Source organism: Lynx rufus, unplaced genomic scaffold, assembly GCF_022079265.1.
Source record: "Lynx rufus isolate CCGP_SWC_20201006 ecotype Redwood Valley unplaced genomic scaffold, mLynRuf1.p SCAF_13, whole genome shotgun sequence".
NCBI classification, from domain to species: Eukaryota; Metazoa; Chordata; class Mammalia; order Carnivora; family Felidae; genus Lynx; species Lynx rufus.
In genome coordinates, this window is record NW_025814827.1 from 6,378,561 (window position 1) to 6,398,210 (window position 19,650).

The following is a 19,650-nucleotide window of genomic DNA, read 5'->3' on the forward strand; positions in this document are numbered from 1 at the left end:
AGACTGGAGTTTTCTGTTGTCTAGGCTGTGACATAAAGTGATACAACATAGGCTCTATATATTTCTATATAAACATCAGGCACTTAGACTATATGATATGAATGCCATTAGTTAAACTTGTAGTCAAGCAGTCACAGAATTCCTTGAACTAGTGGGAAAGGGTCCCACCATACATTTCCATAAATGTTGTTGCCACGAAGTTTCACAGCAGACCTCCTTTGTTTTTCCTGATTCAGTTCAAATTTTAACTCTTGGTGAGAAAAACACCCAAACAATAACAGTCTCTGCATCCCATGCTATTATAATGTACCATATGTTTTCCTGTTTGGTGAAAAACTCAACTTTACAGTATAATGTTATTTGTTTCATGTCAAAATATTTAGTGGCTTGTCTAGTAGACGTTTAGTTTTTTTTGATAAATGGAATATTTTAAGATTAAATAACAGCTGTTCATTTGAGTCTAGATATTTAACTGTAAAGTAAAACTCTCCCAGATGACTGAGTTTCTGTGTTTTTAACAGTACAATTGTCCCACTGAGCATGTAGACCTGCAGGGGAGAACCGCACTTCATGACGCAGGTGAGCGAAGGTTGCGCTTGGACAGAAGCAATTATTTGTTGAAACGGCTAGGCGTTTAAATTAATTTCAAAGTTTTAACATATATATTTGTATGATTCGCGGAGAAACATTACGAAGTTTTTGTTTATGCAGATTTGAAATTTATTTGATTGTACAGCTTAAAAAGATTCAGCCAACGTTTCCAGGCTAGTTTGCTAGATATCCAAAGTCCAAAGATAAATAAACCATGATCCTGCTGTCAAGGAGCTCCAGGCACCGTGTGTGTGTGTGTGTGTGTGTGTGTGTGTGTGTGTGTGTGTGTTATGAGAGGAGCAGGGGAACTGGTAGGAGAAATGGGAAGATGACTTTTCTTTTTCTTAAAAACTACTTTTACCTAATTAGCATGTCTGAACATCATTTTTCTCATCTGCAAAATGAAGTTAATGCTAGTGCAGTAAGTGGTTTTAATTAAATCATAAATAGTGCCTGGCATGTAGTAATTTCTTAATTAATGGTGGTGATATCTGTTGGTTTAGGTCTCAGTGCTGATTTTCATGTTTCTATAATGTGCTGTTTTTTTTAAAAAAGATTTGTCCTAGTAATTTCACAGAGTTTATTATGCATACTTATGGATCTAAGTTTATCTGCATTATCCTTTAGGTGTCTTCAAGGCAAAGGTTAAGTATGAAAGTATTTTTGGAATGTTCAACAGTCTGACCTCTGGCCTGACTCTTAAGTCTGACATTCCTACATTTTGTTGGAAGGCCAAAGGAAAGAAAAATAGCTACCTTCTCTCTTCATGTTTATGGAATCTCTGCAGTAGAGGAAAGTGGTCTGAATGAAAAATGCAATAAACTGCAAATTTCCTTCAAACTTTGGTATCTTTATTTTAGTTTTTTAAATAATTTTTTAAACGTTTATTTTGGGAGACAGAGTGTGAGCGGGGGAGGGGAAGGGAGAGAGGGAGACACAGAATCCGAAGCAGGCTCTGGGGCTCCGAGCCTGTCAGTATGGAGCCCTACGAGGGGCCAGAACCCATGAAGCGTGGGATTATGACCTGGGCCCAAATCAGACGTTCAACCGACTGAGCCACCCAGGTGCCCCTTTTTTATAGTTTTTAAAAACATTTTATGTGCTTTAGGATAGTCTAATTTTTTACGCGATGATTTTTTTCTTCTTTTCTTTTTGTATAAGATAGTGGTTACTTGCAAAGCATTTTCACATAGATTGTCAGTTGAGCCTCTCAATGATGCCTATGTGGTTTTTGGTCTTGAGGACAAATGTCTTATCCATTGTTCTCTACAGGCCCTAGCTCCGCCTTCTGGGAGGTTCTTCCTTGTCCATTATTCTCTAGGGTCACAGATAAATTGCACGGCAGAGAGCATGTCCTCTGTAGAGGCAGCTTAAGGGCTAGAACAATCATGAGTGTTAGCAGACTGGGCTTCTGGGACCTTGTGTAGTACGGTTCCTATAAAGCCTTGGTGGACTTTCTGGTTTATTCATCACCAGCTACTTCCATACGTCTGTCTTCGAAGTTGTTTTCTGGACACAAAGTTCTTAAGCCTCCTTTATTTCTTGTCCTTATTTGTAGGCTCACGATTCCCTGCCTCATTTAATGGCTGCCACCTTTAAGCCATCTGAAATCATACTCTTGAATGGGATTATAGTATCCTTAAGATGTTGTTTATTCCAAGACTAGATTTTTTTTTCTTTTCTCCTTATTGGGAAGTCCTTGAGAAAATCTGTGACCAACAATAGTTTCTATCTTGCTGTTTGATATAGAGAAACAGTTGGCTTCCCCACATCTCTGAGGTCCCAGCTATCTAGATGCTCTCTTTCCCTTTTATCTCTGTTCATTAACTGGCTGAGTCTTGCTTGACCTCATCTCTTTCTTGTAATACCTCACCAAAAGTAGTAAGCAGCTGCCAACATGCACCAAAATTTTGGCCCTTTTCTATTGCTTCACTTAGAAGGGCTCCATAGACACACGGTACCCCTTCAGTAGTCACCTGGAAAGGCTCCGTAGCCACATGATACGCTTCTATCATGGATGATAGCTCTTTCAAATGTTTTGCCACAGCATGAGAAAAATCACAAGACCTCTAGCCTGAAATATGTTTATTCGCCACCTGGTATCCAGCCACTAAGCCAGTGCCATGTCGTTTAGGTATTTGTTGTAATAGCACCTAACTCCTGATAGCAGTTTTTGTCTTAGTTAGGGCTAAGACTAGGCTGCTGTGACAAAGGCACCATAACATAACAGTGGCTTAAAAAAACCAACAACCTAGCAATTGCTTTCTCTCGTGTCATAGTCCTGGTGTTCAGATTGGCTTGTGCCTCTGTACCATATGGTCATTCAGGGACCCAGATGTCTTCCACTTTGCAGTTCTGCTGTTGCCTAGGGTGTCGTCCTCATCTATAAGGCTGAAGCTGATAGCAGGCACTTGTGTTTTCCTGCTAACAGGAAGGGGAAAGATCACGGAGGAATGTACAAATCACACTTTTAAGCCCTAGAGCCAGAAAGTAGCACACGTCACTCCTGTCACATTCCGCTGGTGAGATCTAATGCACGTGGCCATGCCCGCATGCAAAGAAGTCTGGGAACTGTGGTCTCCAGGTGAGCTGCCATGCTCCCAGCACAACTTTATCACCATGGAAGAAAGGGTGACCACAGTTTGATGAACAGCTGTCACTCTCCACCATAGCACCTTTAGTACTGACTTTCCTGGTTCACCATATTGTAATTCTGGCCTTTGCTATGCTTTACACTTTTTCATTCTTACTTTTATTTATTTATTTATTTTATTTTATTTTATTTTTTAAATTTTTTTTTTTAACGTTTATTTATTTTTGGGACAGAGAGAGACAGAGCATGAACGGGGGAGGGGCAGAGAGAGAGGGAGACACAGAATCGGAAGCAGGCTCCAGGCTCCGAGCCATCAGCCCAGAGCCCAATGCGGGGCTCGAACTCACGGACCGCGAGATGGTGACCTGGCTGAAGTCGGACGCTTAACCGACTGAGCCACCCAGGCGCCCCTCATTCTTACTTTTAATTGGGCCCGAATGGTTGTTAATTTTATAATTCCTGAATTAATGTATTCAGCTTCAATTTATCTCTTTTTTTTTTAAGACTGATTTTGTATTTTATATAAAAGGCTTGCTGGATTAAAGACAGCAGAAATGAAATTTACTTGATTTTCTTATATTTGGTTTTATTCTGTTTAATTTAACACACACACACACACACACACACACACACAAGAATGCTGACTTTGTACTTTTTGTGGGTAATAGTCTAGTCTTGACTCCTAATAAATACTCATGGGGAGTATTTGTTAATAATAATATAAAAACTTTTAATAAAAACTCACGGGGAGTTGAAACACAATCCTATTTTTATGAAGTTAACAATAATTCTTTTTCTAATATAAATAATGAACTCCGGTGTTGGTCAGAGGAGAAGCAGTGTGTGGTTTTGTAATAGAATTTTTAGGAAAGTGACTCTGCTTTGCATCATTAAGGGCAGACATTGCAGTCTCTGCTTTTAAAAGGAAATATGGGGGCGCCTGGGTGGCGCAGTCGGTTAAGCGTCCGACTTCAGCCAGGTCACGATCTCGCGGTCTGGGAGTTCGAGCCCCGCGTCGGGCTCTGGGCTGATGGCTCAGAGCCTGGAGCCTGTTTCCGATTCTGTGTCTCCCTCTCTCTCTGCCCCTCCCCCGTTCATGCTCTGTCTCTCTCTGTCCCAAAAATAAAATAAACGTAGAAAAAAAAATTAAAAAAAAAAAAAAGGAAATATGAATTATATGAGTCAAACCTTATTTACTGTGACTCTTCTATAAACAACTGAATATGATTCATTGAAAAAATAATTGAGCTAACCCTTCAAGGATTAAGCCACATTTAAGAATACATTCTAAGTAGAAAATTTATTTTTATTTTCCATGTTTACCTGTAGGGTAGCAGCATGTTGTCTTCTGCAAGGGTGACAATATTCCTTAGTCCCAATACATTATACAACATTTATGAAATGATCTTGTCTAATCCATTTTCAGAGAGAAAATGGGTACTTGTACTAAACTGAGAGCAGCTGACGTGAAGCTCGGTAGTTTAGAAATGGAAGAACTTACGCCTTTTATGGACGTAGCAAAGCACCATGTGTCTTACCACCAGATGTTCACCATTTATCATTTTCCTCTGTTCCTCAAAGCCATGGCCGACTGTCCCTCTAGCATTCAGCTGCTTTGTGACCACGGGGCCTCAGTGAATGCCAAAGATGTAGTAAGTCAGTTTATATTCTCATTTCAATCCAAGTATTCTGCCTTTTATGCTTTGGGAGATTTGTTGTTTTGATGCTGTTTTATTTTTCTTGTTGCTTAGGATGGGCGGACACCACTGGTTCTGGCCACTCAGATGTGTAGGCCAACAATTTGTCAAATGCTGATAGATAAAGGGGCGGATATTAATTCCAGAGACAAACAAAACAGGTAACCCTTTTATCACAGCTCTGCAGACTCCAGCTGGATTTGCAGCGACTCTGAAACTCTGCCACTGTGCCTTGGCCTTTCCGTTCCCCCTTAGATCTCCCCTTCCTGGAATTAGCACCTACTTCTTTTTTTTTTTTGTCCCCTTTTTTCCCCAGAGTCTAATGAAGGAAGGAGAGGGAAATAGGGGAAGATGACAGGGTAAATGTGGAATACAAGCAGTGATTGGAGCCTGTGTTCAGGTCAGAAAACTGAAGAAAGAGGAATCATGTCCCACTTATTTATTTTATTTTTACTTTATTTTTTTAAGAATTTTTATTTATTTATTATTTATTTATTTATTTTGAGAGAGAGAGAGAGAGAGAGAGAGAGGGGGTGGGGTAGAGAGAGAGGGAGAGAAAGAGAATCCCAAGCAGGCTCTGCACTGTCAGCACGGAGCCTGATGAGGGGCTCGATACCACAAACTGCAAGATCGTGACCTGAGCCGAAATCAAGAGTCAGTTGCTTCACTGACTGAGCCACCAAGCACTGCCCCTATTTTAAAGTCTTCTTAAGTTTCTCAAGTTCTATATATGAGTGAAAACAGATCTTTCTCTGACTTATTTCACTTAGCATCATACCCTCCGGTTCCATCCACGTTGCTGCAAATGGCAGGACTTCATTCTTTCTCATTGCCAAGTAGTATTCCACTGTATATATAAACCACATCTTCTGTATCCATCTGTCAGTGGATGGACATTTAGGCTCTTTCCATAATTTGACTATTGTTGAAAGCGCTGCTGTAAACATTGGGATACATGTGCCCCTATGCGTCAGCACTCCTGTATCCTTTGGATAAATTCCCAGTAGTGCTATTGCTGGGTTGTAGGGTAGTTCTGTTTTTAATTTTTGGAGGAACCACCACACTGTTTTCCAGAGGGGCTGCTGTTAGCCAACTTGACAATAAATTATATTTAAAATAAATAAACAGACAAACATTAAAAAAAATTAATGATGCGCCATCAAAAAAAAAATAAAGGATTAATATGTAAGACCGAACCAAAAAAAAAAAAAAAAAGTTTTAAAACAATTTTCAATGAGAAATGTGCTCAAATAAGATATGGGGGAGAGGAATAAAAAATTACATCTACAGTCTGCTTCTTCGTTAGTGAATCTTTTGAGAGTAAAGGTTCTTGGGTGTCCTGGAGCTTGCCGTTTTTCTCTTTAGACTTCCCCAACGTGCTCCCTCTCCTTACCCCGCCTGGGCATAGTGCTGTCTCCTTCTCTGAAACCGAGTTCCTTTCTGTACCCCGAGGTTCCCTGCATTTATTTTTGCTTCTGTGTTCGATGTCATTTTATTTGGTGTGCACTAGCCTTTCTGTCTGTAATTCTCCGTTTCCCCTCCTGTAGGTCTAGTGTATTGTGGCACTGCATTAATTCTCATGTTCATGGTCACGCTTCTGACAACGAAGTATCTGAAATGCATCCCATCCCCTAGTTGAAGCATTACAATAATTTATAACAGATTTTTGGCGTTTTGTAAATGATGACTGGTAAAATTTTTGCTTTCGTTTGACTTAATTTTATTCCTCTAAACATGTATCCTGTTTTTTGTATTTCACTAGAGGCAGATAAGTATAATAAAATAGTCTTTAGATGTCAGATTTTATAGTTCTACTTGTTTGTATTGTTCAGACCTCTCAAAGGAGGAAATTCTTGAGCAATTAAATCATTAATGTGATTATTAAGGAAGTGGCTTTTTTGCATTACTTTGTTTTTGCAGATACCATAATCTGGTTCTAAGCATGACTAAGAACATTTGGTTTAAAAATAAAGTTTAGGATCAGAGAGGGATGATCTGGTTGATCCATGTTATTATTATTTTTTAATCTTATATTTTCCCAAGCACTTGAATGTCTCTCTCTCTCTCTCTCTCTCTCTGTCTCTCTCTCTGTCTTCTGTCTCTCTCTCTCTCTCTCTCTCTCTCTCTCACACACACACACACACACACACACACACACACACACAGAGTAAGGTAGGGCAATGTGTATTAAATAGGCTAGGTAGCAGATGGCTTTAAAAATAAAGTAAAATCTTAGTTTCTGACACTCTGTATTTCTTTATTTTCCTGTCTTATCTATAACATTTTTTTCCCTAATTAAAAAAAAAAAAACGTTGGTGCCTGGTGGATATAAAATTGTATTCCAGCAACTACTGGGGAGTGAGAAGAGAAACAGAGTATACACAGAATAAGGCAAGAGTCCATTTCCTTACAAAATCCAACGTTCACAGTCAAAGACAGTGTTAGACATAGGATTAGTCACTCCATTTCGTTATGTTTTAGTTTCCTCAGCAATAAAACTAGGAATGGGACAAAATGATTTCCAGCGTCCTTCCACATCTCCATGATGATTCAGTTGTGTAATTACATTATTACTATTTGCAAAGGGTTTCAGTGCTAATGATCCTATTACGGTGGTCCATGATAATGGGGATAGTTGAGGAAGGTTTATAGAGGAGGCAGGTTTTGAAATTAAGTGTGAGGATGCGAAGGTCCCCGGTTAGGAGAAGGCAAGCTCTTCCAAGGAGAGAAATCAGAACGGGAATCTGATTCTTGTTTTGGAGTAGAAGGGACGCTGTGAAAAGGTTTGCATGATACAAGGTTCAGTTCATGAAGGGACTCGCATAGCATGGGTTTATAGCTATGGGTTTTGAATGGATGGGTGACAGTATCCGTTTTGGAAGATTTTGCGGCGAGTTCGGCAGCGGCAGCAACAAGCGTATGTAAGGTGATGTGAGGTTTTCAGTTCTGCAAACTAAGACACACAGCAAATGTCTTTGTAAATGTGATGAAGTTAAAATAGAAGCTAAATCTATGAAGTAAAATCAGTATGTATAACAAGTATGACTTTTTAAAGTAATACCTATTCTTTTTTTTTTTTTAAGTTCCTTTATTTTTTTGAGAGGCGGGGTGGGGGGGAGTGGGAGAGAGAGAGAGGGAGAGAGAGAATCCCAAGCAGGCTCTGCACTGTCATTGCAGAGCCTGATGCAGGACTCAGACTCATGAACCATGAGCTATAACCTGAGCCGAAACCAAGAGTCGGACGCTTAACCGACTGAACCACCCAAGCGCCCCTAATAAGTAATACTTATTCTTTAAGAAGGGAGCCCCTGGAAGGTTTCTGAAATATCTTCTTGGATCTTCCTCAAGGTCTTTTGTGCCTCTTGTCTTCTCTTTTAGAACTGCTCTCATGCTAGGTTGTGAGTATGGTTGTAAAGATGCTGTAGAAGTCTTAATCAAAAATGGTGCTGATGTAAGCTTGCTGGATGCCCTGGGCCATGACAGCTCTTACTACGCAAGAATTGGTGACAATCTGGACATCCTAAGTTTACTGAAGACTGCATCGGAAAATACCAACAAAGGTAGGTAGCAAAGTAACTAGAAATGTCTAGCTTAATAAAGAGCAGCCTTGAAAGATTTAGATGGTGGAACCACGGTTTGTAAGAAGCAAAACCTTACTTCATGATGCACGTCATTGGTCTGTCTCCCTCTGTTCCGCAGCTTTGCGTATTTGATTTTAGCAGTCACTTGTTTGGAGCAGTGTGTTTGGTGCATATATTGGCCAGTTGATTGAGTAAACCCCGTTCTGTGGAGTAAGTTCAATGAGGAGAAAGAGCCAAATCAAGTGCGTTTTACTAGTATATATGTATTTTTTTGATGAGGAGGGCTGTAGCGCTGACCTTTTCTACTTAAAAAGTTTTAAACAAAGAATCCTTGTTTAAACATGTATATAAAATATTCAACCAATATTTCTCAGATACCTGTACCAAGTATTTCTCTATCTTTATGAAAGAGAAATTGGGAAATACAGAAAAGCACAAGTAGAATTAGTTACTCATCCTACCATTGAAGACTCCTTATTACTATTTTGAGGAATAGCCTTTCAGTCTTTTGCCTATGCGTAAAATTAAGCTCACTTACAGTGAGCTGCAGGTTATTTTTTGTGTAATAAATGTTGAAGAGTTTTCCCTCCTAGATAAACATTTTGTCTATATTGTGATTTTTATTAATGCATAAAATTCCACATATGTTCTTTAATATTTATTTTTTTTGAGAGAGACAGACAGAGCATGAGTGAGGAAGGGGCAAAGAGAGAGAGGGAGACACAGAATCCAAAGCAGGCTCCAGGCTCTGAGCTGTCAGCACAGAGCCCGACGCAGGGCTTGAACTCAATGAACCATGAGATCATGACCTGAGCCGAAGTCGGATGCCTAACTGACTGAGCCACCCAGGTGCCCCTAAAATTCCATATATTTAAGTTTGATTTAATTAAGCAATTTTCTGTATGTGTCATTTAAGTTTATAGTTTTTACTAATATGCATAACAATTCAGTGACTGTCATTATGCATAAATGTTTTAGCATATTTTTATAAGTCTTAGGATCAGTTCCTAGAAATTGAATCATGGGTCTCAGGATATACACATTTCTCTAAGCTTTTGATATATATTGACAAATTACCTTCCAATTTAAAAGTGTTTAAAATTTCGCATTTTGCAATTGCCTCTACTTCCTAGCATTGAATATTATCTACCTGGACATAGTCATAGCAAAAAAAAAAAAGAAAAGAAAAAAATGCAGGTAAAAAATAGGTCCCTGTCACTTTACCTGTGAAGTAGCAAGCTTTAGAGGAAACTTAAAACTGATTTCTTTAATGACTCCGTTGTGTGTTAGGGAATCCATAGTCTGTAATCTATCCAAGTTAACCTGCCATTTTACTATTCCTCTTTCTCCTCTCTCTCTCTCTTTAAATCTTCAGGAAGAGAACTTTGGAAGAAAGGACCATCTTTACAACAGGTAGGTCTTCATTTTATTTTTTAAAAATTATATATATTGTTCAATTTCAGTAAAGTGTTTAGAGGTTAGTGATTATACATAACTGTTTTGAGTTTAAGTGCATGCTATTCGCTCTCCTCAGTTAATCATGCCCCTGTAGAACCCAGATATTTAGATCCTGAGGCTTTGATACAATCACTCAGCTTGAGACAGTGAATCTCAATTACAGTGATACAGTCATACAGTGAATATATCCAGTGGGAAATAAATCACCTCCTGATTGCCAGCCTTGAGCCTCCAGCCCTTTCAAATATGAGATATTGTACCTTGTGGAGATTCTTAAATGATGAGTTTTAGCCTGGTAGGGCATTAACAGTTTCCTCTACTCTCCCTTAATAAGAGAGCGAAATGTTTACTGTTACGGGAAATTCTTCTAATGCAGTAAGAAATGAAGAAAACAGAATTCAAAACTAATTATATATTGTGATTTCAATACCACTGTTACTATTCTGCTTTTTTGCGCTTTTTGTTTTCGCCTTATCGGTATTTAACGAGGACTTTGAGATACAATGCATGAGATAATTCATACTTTGTACTAACTTGTTATCAAAACACCGTGTCACCCTGGTTTTGTGTCCCCGTCTCAGTAGATGTCTTCCTGTTTTCCCCTGATCTCTTTAGGTTAGAGTAAGGGGGCTGGCGTATTGCGCGGTCACCGACTTGCTCAAAGCTAGCGTAGGCAGCTGTCCTTTTCTGTTGGCTGTTCCCTTCCAGGCTTTCTGCTTTTCTCTAGTGAGAGGAGCCTGAGCACTTGCGAACCCCGGAGAGAGGCCTCAGGTACCCTCTGAGAAGTCCTGATCATCATTCTCTCTGAACATCATTTCTCTTCCTCTCACCAGAATCCGAAAGCTACATTAACGCATGTTCTCCTTTTCCACCCATCAGAATTAAGTCATACTTCACGCATGGGTCACGTCTGCCGTCACTTTACCTTTCCATCTGGAGCAGCCATTTCACCCTTCTCTTCCATTCCTCACGCAACCTAAGTGGGAGTGGAGTGAAAAAACAAACTGTACCCTGTTATGTCTGTATCAGCCATCTTACATGGGATCAGACCAAAGTGATTTCTGAATTACAGAGATAGTTAAGATAAAGAATTGTCAAATATTAATGTGGGAATGGTATTCTGTTTAGTGCTCTAGGAGTTATCTAAGTGAATGCATGGAGTTAATATTCTGCTAGGAACAGTAAAACTCACTTATTCGCGTTACTTATTGAATACATTTAAAAATATCTGCTGTAAACAGGATTTGTTCCTGAACTAAGGGACAGCTAATCCCTGTTATCAAGAAGACCACAGTATAGTTTTCAAAATAAGACTTCTTCAGTTGTTTGCTTAACAGACATCTGTGAGGCACCTACTATATGCCAATTACTGTCCTAAGTGCCATGGAATCATAGTGCTGTGCGAAGTCCCTGACTCGCGTTGCTCCCCGCCTAGGGAGAGAAATGAAAACCAAGCAAATACTAGTAGTTAGCATCCTGGCATACACTTTGAAGGAAAGTGGAACGGGATTAGGGGATGAAGAAGGAGAGGGCAGGAAGCTATTTTAGATGGTGTGGCCAGCAAAGGCCTCTCTCAGGAAGTGACATTTGATCAGAGGTCTGAAGGAAGCGAGAAGGAAGCCACAAGGGCTCTGTAGGAGAAGCCTCACGGGCAGAGGGAAGGGCAGGTGCCAGCCCCTGATACAGGAACATGTTGAACATGTCCACGGGGCAGTAGAAGGTCAGAGTGGAGGAGCGATAATGCACTTGACCGAGGAGGAGAAGAGGCTGGCGAGGTAAGCAGATGTCAGATGATGAAGGGCCCTCTGAAAGGAAGGCGGGGGTGAAGGTAGAATGAGGGAGCAGGTCAGATCTCACATGAGGAACTGTCCTTTGCTGGAAGGAATGAGGCTAGAAATGTAGTTTGGACCAAATCATGGGTATGAAATATCTGTCTAATGGGACCTTGCCCCTCTCATTAGAGTGGTAGTTAAAACACCTGGTGAAACAAAACTCGACAAATAATACAAAATATAAAAAAAAAACCTGGGAGAATTAAAGTATTAGTTTTGTTTTTTTTTTAAAGCTCTCAAAAAGGAAGACCATAGCTTTCTAAACTATTATGTAGATGAAAAGGTCAGTTGGGGCCAAAAAAAAGGTTTTACGCTGTCTTATTAATGTTTTTATGAAAGCACATCTGTAGGCTGGAGTAAGGTTTCAAAGCGGTCAGTGTACAAAACGACATGTCCTGAACCGAGTCATTTTAGAGATCTTCTGTATAGCTCTGGTCAGAGGATTGTCTCTCTCTTTCTTCCCACACCCTTTGTTTTGTTTTTCAGTGCTTAGAAAAGTAAATAATTTCCATATTTCATTTTAACATTAATGTAAGTCCCCCTCCTTCTTCATTTTCAATACTAGATTTTTTCCTTTGGGAATAGTTGATGATTGCCTTCTAACGCAATGTTAGTTTTGGGTCTAGCGTGAATCCTACCTTTTAAATCTTGGTGACTTTAGTTAAAATAAACCCTTCACAATTCAGATTTTAAATTTTGTTATGTCTTCGTATTTCAAAATACATCATACTTGATTTATTGAAAACTTAAGAGTTGCCATCCATTTGGAGTTTTAAGTGGAAACACTGCCACCTTGTGTTTTTTGTACAGCAAAATTTAGCGTTGGATAAGCTTCAGAGCGCTGATCATTGCCTACTGAGGAAAATGTCCTTCTCTGTATTTTCCTACTTGCTAACCTGTGTTTTCTTATGTTTCACCAAAGCGAAATCTGCCATACATGCTAGATGAAGTAAATATGAAGTCAGGTCAGAGGGAGCATCCAAACATTCAGGTAAGAAGAAAAAAGTGGTGTCTTCCTTTGCAGCGAATGGCAGTGTTGTTTGTAGTGGGGTCGGGTGAGGAGAAGGAACAAGAAACGAGAGAAAATGAGTGGGAGAAAGGAGGGCAGCCTGTTATGTTTTGTGATTCTGTTTTCTTGCCATATCTTCTAAAAGATGTTTGAAACAAATGGTTGGGTTGTATTATCTTACAGAAAGTATTGGTTTCATATGTATTAGGAGCAAATAATTTAACAACTTTACGTAACTTTTTGTTGATTTAAATATATCTGTTTTGGGCCATAAATTCTAAGTTTGTATTTATTTTAAAAGATGAATACAAGTTTAAATATTGTGATTAAAAATGATAGTTATTAATGTAAATAAATATTTACTTTTGTCTAATGCAAGTATCTTTTATTTTGATCAAAAAAATCATTTGTTAAGCACACAATATTTTATGTTCATCAAAGTGTTCAAAAAATAATTATTATGTGGATTAATGTCAGAGGAAGATTCCATAATTAAACGGCTTATTTTATGACTGAAACACCGTTAAAATATACATTGTATAGCTGTTTTCCATACGATAAAACAAAAGCATTTTATTTGGGCTTTTTTAGTTTACTATGTGGTATTAAGAAAGTGAACTATAGCCCTAAATTGGAGCCTTAAACATGTCATCAGAGCACTGAAATAATAATTAGGTTAGCAAAAGCAGTAGAACACTCGCATGAACTTGAGAGATGTTAAACAGAAGTTAAAGTGGCATATTCTTCTATTTTCTATTTCCAGGTGATTCTTTTATTTTGTACTTACTAGAATCATGGTGGCTTGCTGTGTTGTATATGCTTGTATTAACTAGACAGCATAGGACCGTCGTCTGTAGGCATAACTCGGAGAGACTGCAGTTCAGTTCCAGATCATCGCAATAAAGTGAATATTGCAGCAAAGCAAATATTGCAATAAAGCGAGTCAAATGAACTTTTTAGTTTCCCAGTATATAGAAAAGTTATTTTTGCATTTTACTGTAGCCTGTTAAGTGTGACGCAGCGTTGTATCTAAAAAAAACCCCAATGTATATATCATAATTTAAAAATAGTTTATTGCTGGGGCAACCGGCTGGCTTGGTCGGTTAAGTGTCTGGCTCTTGATTTCAGCTCAGGTCATGATCTCACAGTTGGTGAGCTCGAGCCTCTCATCAGGCTCTGTGCTGACAATGTGGAGCCTGCTTGGGATTCTCTGTCTCCTTTTCTCACTGCCTCTCTGTCTCTCAAAAATAAGTATAAATAAACATGAAAAAAATACTTTATTGCTGAACCTGGCTGGCTCAGTCAGAAGGGCATGCGACTCTTGATCTTGGGGTCATGAGTTCGAACCCCATGATGGGTGTACAGATTGCTTAAATAAATATTTTTTTTTAAAGAAAAAAGAAAAAAGAAAAGTACTTTATTGCTGAAAAATGCTAGACGTCATTGGAGTTTTCAGTGAGCTGTCATCTTTTTATTGGTGAGAGTCTTGCCTTGGTATTGATGGCTGCTGACTGTTAAGGGTGGTGAGTTGTTGAAGGTGGAAGTGAGTGTGGCAGTTTCTTAAAATAAGATCACAATGGGGGCGCCTGGGTGGCGCAGTCGGTTAAGCGTCCGACTTCAGCCAGGTCACGATCTCGCGGTCCGTGGGTTCGAGCCCCGCGTCAGGCTCTGGGCTGATGGCTCGGAGCCTGGAGCCTGTTTCCGATTCTGTGTCTCCCTCTCTCTCTGCCCCTCCCCCGTTCATGCTGTGTCTCTCTCTGTCCCAAAAATAAATAAAAAACGTTGAAAAAAAAATTTAAAAAAAAAAAAAAAAAAGATCACAATGAAGTTTGCCACATCGATGAACTCTTCCTTTAACAAAGGTTTTCTTGGTAGTATGCTGTTTGGTAGCATTTTCCCCACAGTAGAACTCCTTTCAGAACTGAAGCTGATCCAGGAAGCCTGGGTGGCTCAGTCATTTAAGCGTCCTACTCTTGATTTCGGCTCAGGTCACAGTCTCAAGGTTCATGGGTTCCAGGCCCATGTCTGGCTCCATGCTGACAGCGTGGAGCCTGCTTGAGATTCTCTTTCTGCTCCTCCCCTGCTTTCTCTCTCTCTTTCTCGCTCTCCCTCTCTCTCAAAAATAAAGAGATAAACATTTAAAAAAAATTGGAGCTGATCCTTTCAAACCCTGCTGCTGCTCTATCAACTAAGTTTATGTCATATTCTAAGTCCTTTGTTGTCATTTCAATAATCTTTCCAGGATCTTCACCAGAAGTAGATTCCATCTCAAGAAACCACTTTCTTTGCTCATCCATAAAAAGCAACTCCTCAAGTCATCAGTTTTATCATGGAATTCAATCCCGTCTTCGGGCTCCACTTCTAACTCAAATTTTCTTGCTATTTGCTGCACATCTGCAGGTACTTCCTGCAATGAAGCCTTGAACCCTTCAGAGTCCTCCATGAGGGTTGGAATCCACTTCTTCCAAACTCCTGTTAATGTTGATATGTTCTTAATGGCATCTAGAAAGGTGAATCCTTTCCAGAAGGTTTTCAATTTACTTTGCCCAGATCCATCAGAAGAATCTCTACCTAAGGCAGCCATACAATACATACAAAATGTACTTATTTTTTTTTATTTAAAATTTTTTAAAATTTATTTTTGAGAGTGCAAGAGAAAGCGAGGAAGCAGAGGAGGGGCAGAGAGAGGGAGAGGGACAGAAGATCTGAAGTGGTCTCTATGCAGACAACAGAGAGCCCCACATAGGGCTCGAACTCACAAACCGTGAGATCACGACCTTAGCCTAAGGCAGATGCTTAACCGACTGAACCACCCAGGCACCCCCAAAATGTATTTTTTTAACTAATGAGCCTCGAAAGTTGAAATTACTCCTTGATCCATGAACTGTAGCATGGATGATATGTTAGCAGCCTTCATAGAATTGAAGAGAGTTAGGGTCTTGCTCTGGATTTGGCTTATGGGAATGTTGTGGATGGTTCTGGTTTGATCTTCTATCCAGACCACTAAAACTTTCTCCATATCAGCAGTCAGTCTGTTTTGCTTTCTTATCATTCATTCGTTCACTGGAGTAGCCCTTTTTCCTTCGAGAACTTTTCCTTTGCATTCACAACTTGGCTAACTGGGTACAGGAGAGCCAACTTTGGGCCTTTCTCAGCTTCTGACATGCCTTCCTCAAGCATAATCATTTTTTAGCCTTTGATTTAAGGTGAGAGACATGTGATTCTTCCTTTCACTTGAACAGTTAGAGGCTACTGTAGGGTTGTTAATTGGCCTAATTTCAGTATTGTTGTGTCTCAGAGACTAGGGAGGCCTGAGGAGAGGGAGAGGGGTAGAGGAAGGATCAGTGGGTAGAACAGTCAGAACATAAACACTATTTGTTGGTTAAGTTTATAATCTGAGATCGGCACAGGTCGTGGTGCCCCGAGACAGTTACAGTAGTATCCTCAAGGATCACTGAGCACAGGTCACGGTAACAAATACAATTAAAAAGTTTCAAACATCGAGAGAGTTACCAAAATGTGACACAGAGACAAAGTAAGCAAATGCTGTTAGAAAAATGACACCCATAGACTTGCTCAGTGCAGGGTTGCCACAAACTTCCAATCTGTAAAAAACACGGTGTCTGCAAAGCACAGTAAAGTGAAGCACGATAAAATGAGTATGACTGTGTATGATTTCTGATCTACAAATTTTAGGTCATTTAAATGTCATCGAAACTATTGTGTATTTGGACTTAAAGCCGTTGTATAGATGTATACATCCATACATGGTAGCAAACTACTTCTAAAATTTTCTTCCATAAGAATTGCTCTTTTAAGGCCAGTCTAGCACCTGTTATCTTTACTATTTAAGGATCTGGAGATTGAAAATGAAGATTTGAAAGAGAGGTTGAGAAAAATTCAGCAAGAACAGAGAATATTACTGGATAAAGTCAACGGTTTACAACTACAGCTGAATGAGGTAAAGAATCTACATCATCTAAAAAATTTTTAAAATGTTTTACTACCAGTAATCGTCCTTGACAACAAATCGTTAATGATCGCCTGTCACATTAAGTCACCGTGCTAGATGCTAAAGGAGGTACAGCCAGGTCCTTGCCCTTGAGGAAAGTTATATCTTACTGGGATCTTTACAGGAAACTTTCAGTGTCACATGTAAGAACAGAGAAATACTGTTGGTAAATGGTGATAGCAAAGCTCTGAACTCTAGTGGGGGCCCCGGGATTGGAGAGGAAGGAGCAGACAAAAGACGTGAGGAAGAGGAGTAAGTAGGAGTTGATAAGTGATGGGTTCTCAGGAGAATCAGTACATCTGAGCCTGGTTAGTGGGAAAAACAGATGAAAGCTCAGACCACAGAATTGGTCACCTAGAGACGTGTGCTTCTTGTGTCCTTGTTCCCAATCCTAAAGACACACGCTAGTCTTTTAAAATGATACTCGCCAAGTTCATGCCTTTTAATAACGAAAGTACATTTTTTCTTCTTTTTAAATTTAGGAAGTAATGGTTGCTGATGATCTGGAAAGTGAGGTAGGATGATAGGTTTTACTTTAAAGATATAAAATCTTACGTAAATGGAAAATGGTACTGCTGGAGAGGTTTGAATCTTGAACTGAGTTGGGGATGAGGATTCTGTTTCTGGGTATTGCTTAAAGGGGAAAACAAAACGTACGTGTGACTGTGAAAATACACGTTAAGTACAGTAGCATGGGTTATCATAAACATTTTGTTGTCACTGCCTCTGAATGCCTGATTTTCTGTGAAACTTCTTATGAAAAGATGTAAAGTTCTAAACACTACAAACAAAATGTCTGAAAATAATAAGATCTAAAACAAACAACAGACATTTGAATTTTTCATTGTATTGTTGGTATGTGTTCTATATTAGTATACTTGTAGAAATTTTCAACTCTACTAATAGTTAAAAATACTAAAAAAAATTAAAGTAATTTTAATTCACATTTTCTGAAACCCATTTTTAACCCAGTTGCAAGCACAGAATGATTTTGCTCTGTATTTATTCCTTTCCATTTCAGAAAGAAAAGCTGAAGTCCCTTTTGGCAGCTAAAGAAAAGCAACATGAAGAAAGCCTGAGAACTATCGAGGCTCTGAAAAATAGATTTAAATATTTTGAGGTATAGAAAGCTTAAATAAATTATTTCATATAACACAAAATGGGCAGTGATAAGGAACTTGGAGTCAGACTTAAATTTGAATGATCGCTTTTTTCTTTATTGTGCAAACTCGGGCAATTCATTTAAAGTCTCTGAGCTTGCTACCGCTTTCGCAAAATTGGGGGGGATTGTCCCCCTCTCCACAGAGTTGTTGTAAAGGTTAAACGAGACGCCTGAAATTGACCAATGTGTGCCTGGCGTTCTCTTCCGTCCCAGTATCTCTTCCCTAGCTTGCCTCTTTGTCCATCTTTACCTTTACAAAACTTCATACTTTTACCTGTAAATCTGCAATGATTGTGATAGTGATAATAACAAAGTGTCATAAATGAATAGTATCTTTCCAGGCTTATCTCAAGAGTCTGTGTATATATGCCGTAAGTAGACCACTTTGGTGAGAGTAGTGTCTTAATAAGTCTTAGATCGTATACTCAACTTTGGTTGGATCAGTTAGCTCTTATGTTTTCCAAAGTCATGGTTTTTAAAAAAATTTTTTTTTGTTGAAATACAGTATACATTATAGAGTACACTTGTTAAAGTGTATATGTGTTGAAGAACTTTCATAAGTCAAACACACTGAGATCAAGAAGCAGAACATCTCCAATACCTAAAAGCCTCCTCATTCTTACTTCCTGTCACTACCCACACTTCTTGCACCAACAGTGACCACGCTCCTGATTTTTAACTGCACAGGTTTGTTTTGAAAGGCCGTAATATATATTTGATAAATGTTCATCACTGGGGTCACTGAAGAAGGTGGCTGATTCAGTGTGAATCTTTTATCTTCATTGGGGAATAGAACTCCAAAGGACATAACAAAAGTAATTTTTTTCTTTGTAAATGAAAAAAAATGCATGTAGCTATGACAAAAAGTAAAGACATGGATGAATCTCACAGACATAATGTTGTGTGAAAGAAATCAGACACAAAGAGTACATACTTCATGATTCCATTTTTATGAAATTCGGAATCAGACAAAACAAATCTATAGTGAACGAGGTCAGAGTAGAGGCCACCTTTTGGTGACGGGTTACTGACTAGAGGTATGAAGAAGCTTCTGAGGGTGCAGGGAATGTTCTAGATCCGGGTTGTGATTACACAGGGTGCGCATATGCAGAAAATGTATTGCACTGTGCACTTAATATTCATGTATTTTATGCCTCGATACATTGAAAAAAATAAAAGCATGTTTGCATTTATATGACTGAATCCCGAAGATTATTCAGAGATACAGGTTTATAGGCTAATTTAGAACTAGTATAGTGGCTTCTGTCTTTCACATTTGAACATGTCTGTTTTTAAGGTTAATAGTGAAACTTGTAACAGTTAACAGCTCATAACACCAACCATGTGCCAGGAACTGCTCTGTGCGCTTTGCATGCATTTCATAAACACATCGACTCTGTATGGTAGATTTTACTTTAACTCTGCTTTGTAAGTGAGGAGACTGAGGCATGGAGGGGCTCTATAAATAGTAAGTGGCAGGGCCAGAACTTGAACCCAGGCAGTCTGACTAGTTTTATCCTCAGTATGGCTTGAATGAGAAAATACAGTTGTGAATATAGGATTTTTGAAGTATTGATCAAAGTTGGATACCTATAATTGAGTGCTATTTTTGTATTTTCTTCTACGAGCGGACACTCACATCTTAAGACTAACATGTTTTTCTGGAGCTGTAGACAAACTTGGAGTCAAGTCTATAATTTTCAGTAAGATTATAA

At 39.0% G+C, this 19,650-nt stretch overlaps 1 protein-coding gene across 2 annotated transcripts in view; it reads left to right on the forward strand.

The window, feature by feature from the left end:
* UACA (uveal autoantigen with coiled-coil domains and ankyrin repeats) overlaps positions 1-19,650 on the forward strand; it is a 95,988-nt gene that overhangs the window by 59,338 nt on the left and 17,000 nt on the right. For both annotated transcript variants that reach the window (XM_047074434.1, XM_047074435.1), the window contains exons 5-13: positions 522-579; positions 4,766-4,836; positions 4,936-5,042; positions 8,260-8,441; positions 9,838-9,875; positions 12,675-12,743; positions 16,615-16,722; positions 17,256-17,288; positions 17,795-17,893. In XM_047074434.1, the coding sequence (XP_046930390.1) occupies positions 522-579; positions 4,766-4,836; positions 4,936-5,042; positions 8,260-8,441; positions 9,838-9,875; positions 12,675-12,743; positions 16,615-16,722; positions 17,256-17,288; positions 17,795-17,893 (765 nt within the window). The remainder of the gene's footprint in view (positions 1-521; positions 580-4,765; positions 4,837-4,935; positions 5,043-8,259; positions 8,442-9,837; positions 9,876-12,674; positions 12,744-16,614; positions 16,723-17,255; positions 17,289-17,794; positions 17,894-19,650) is intronic.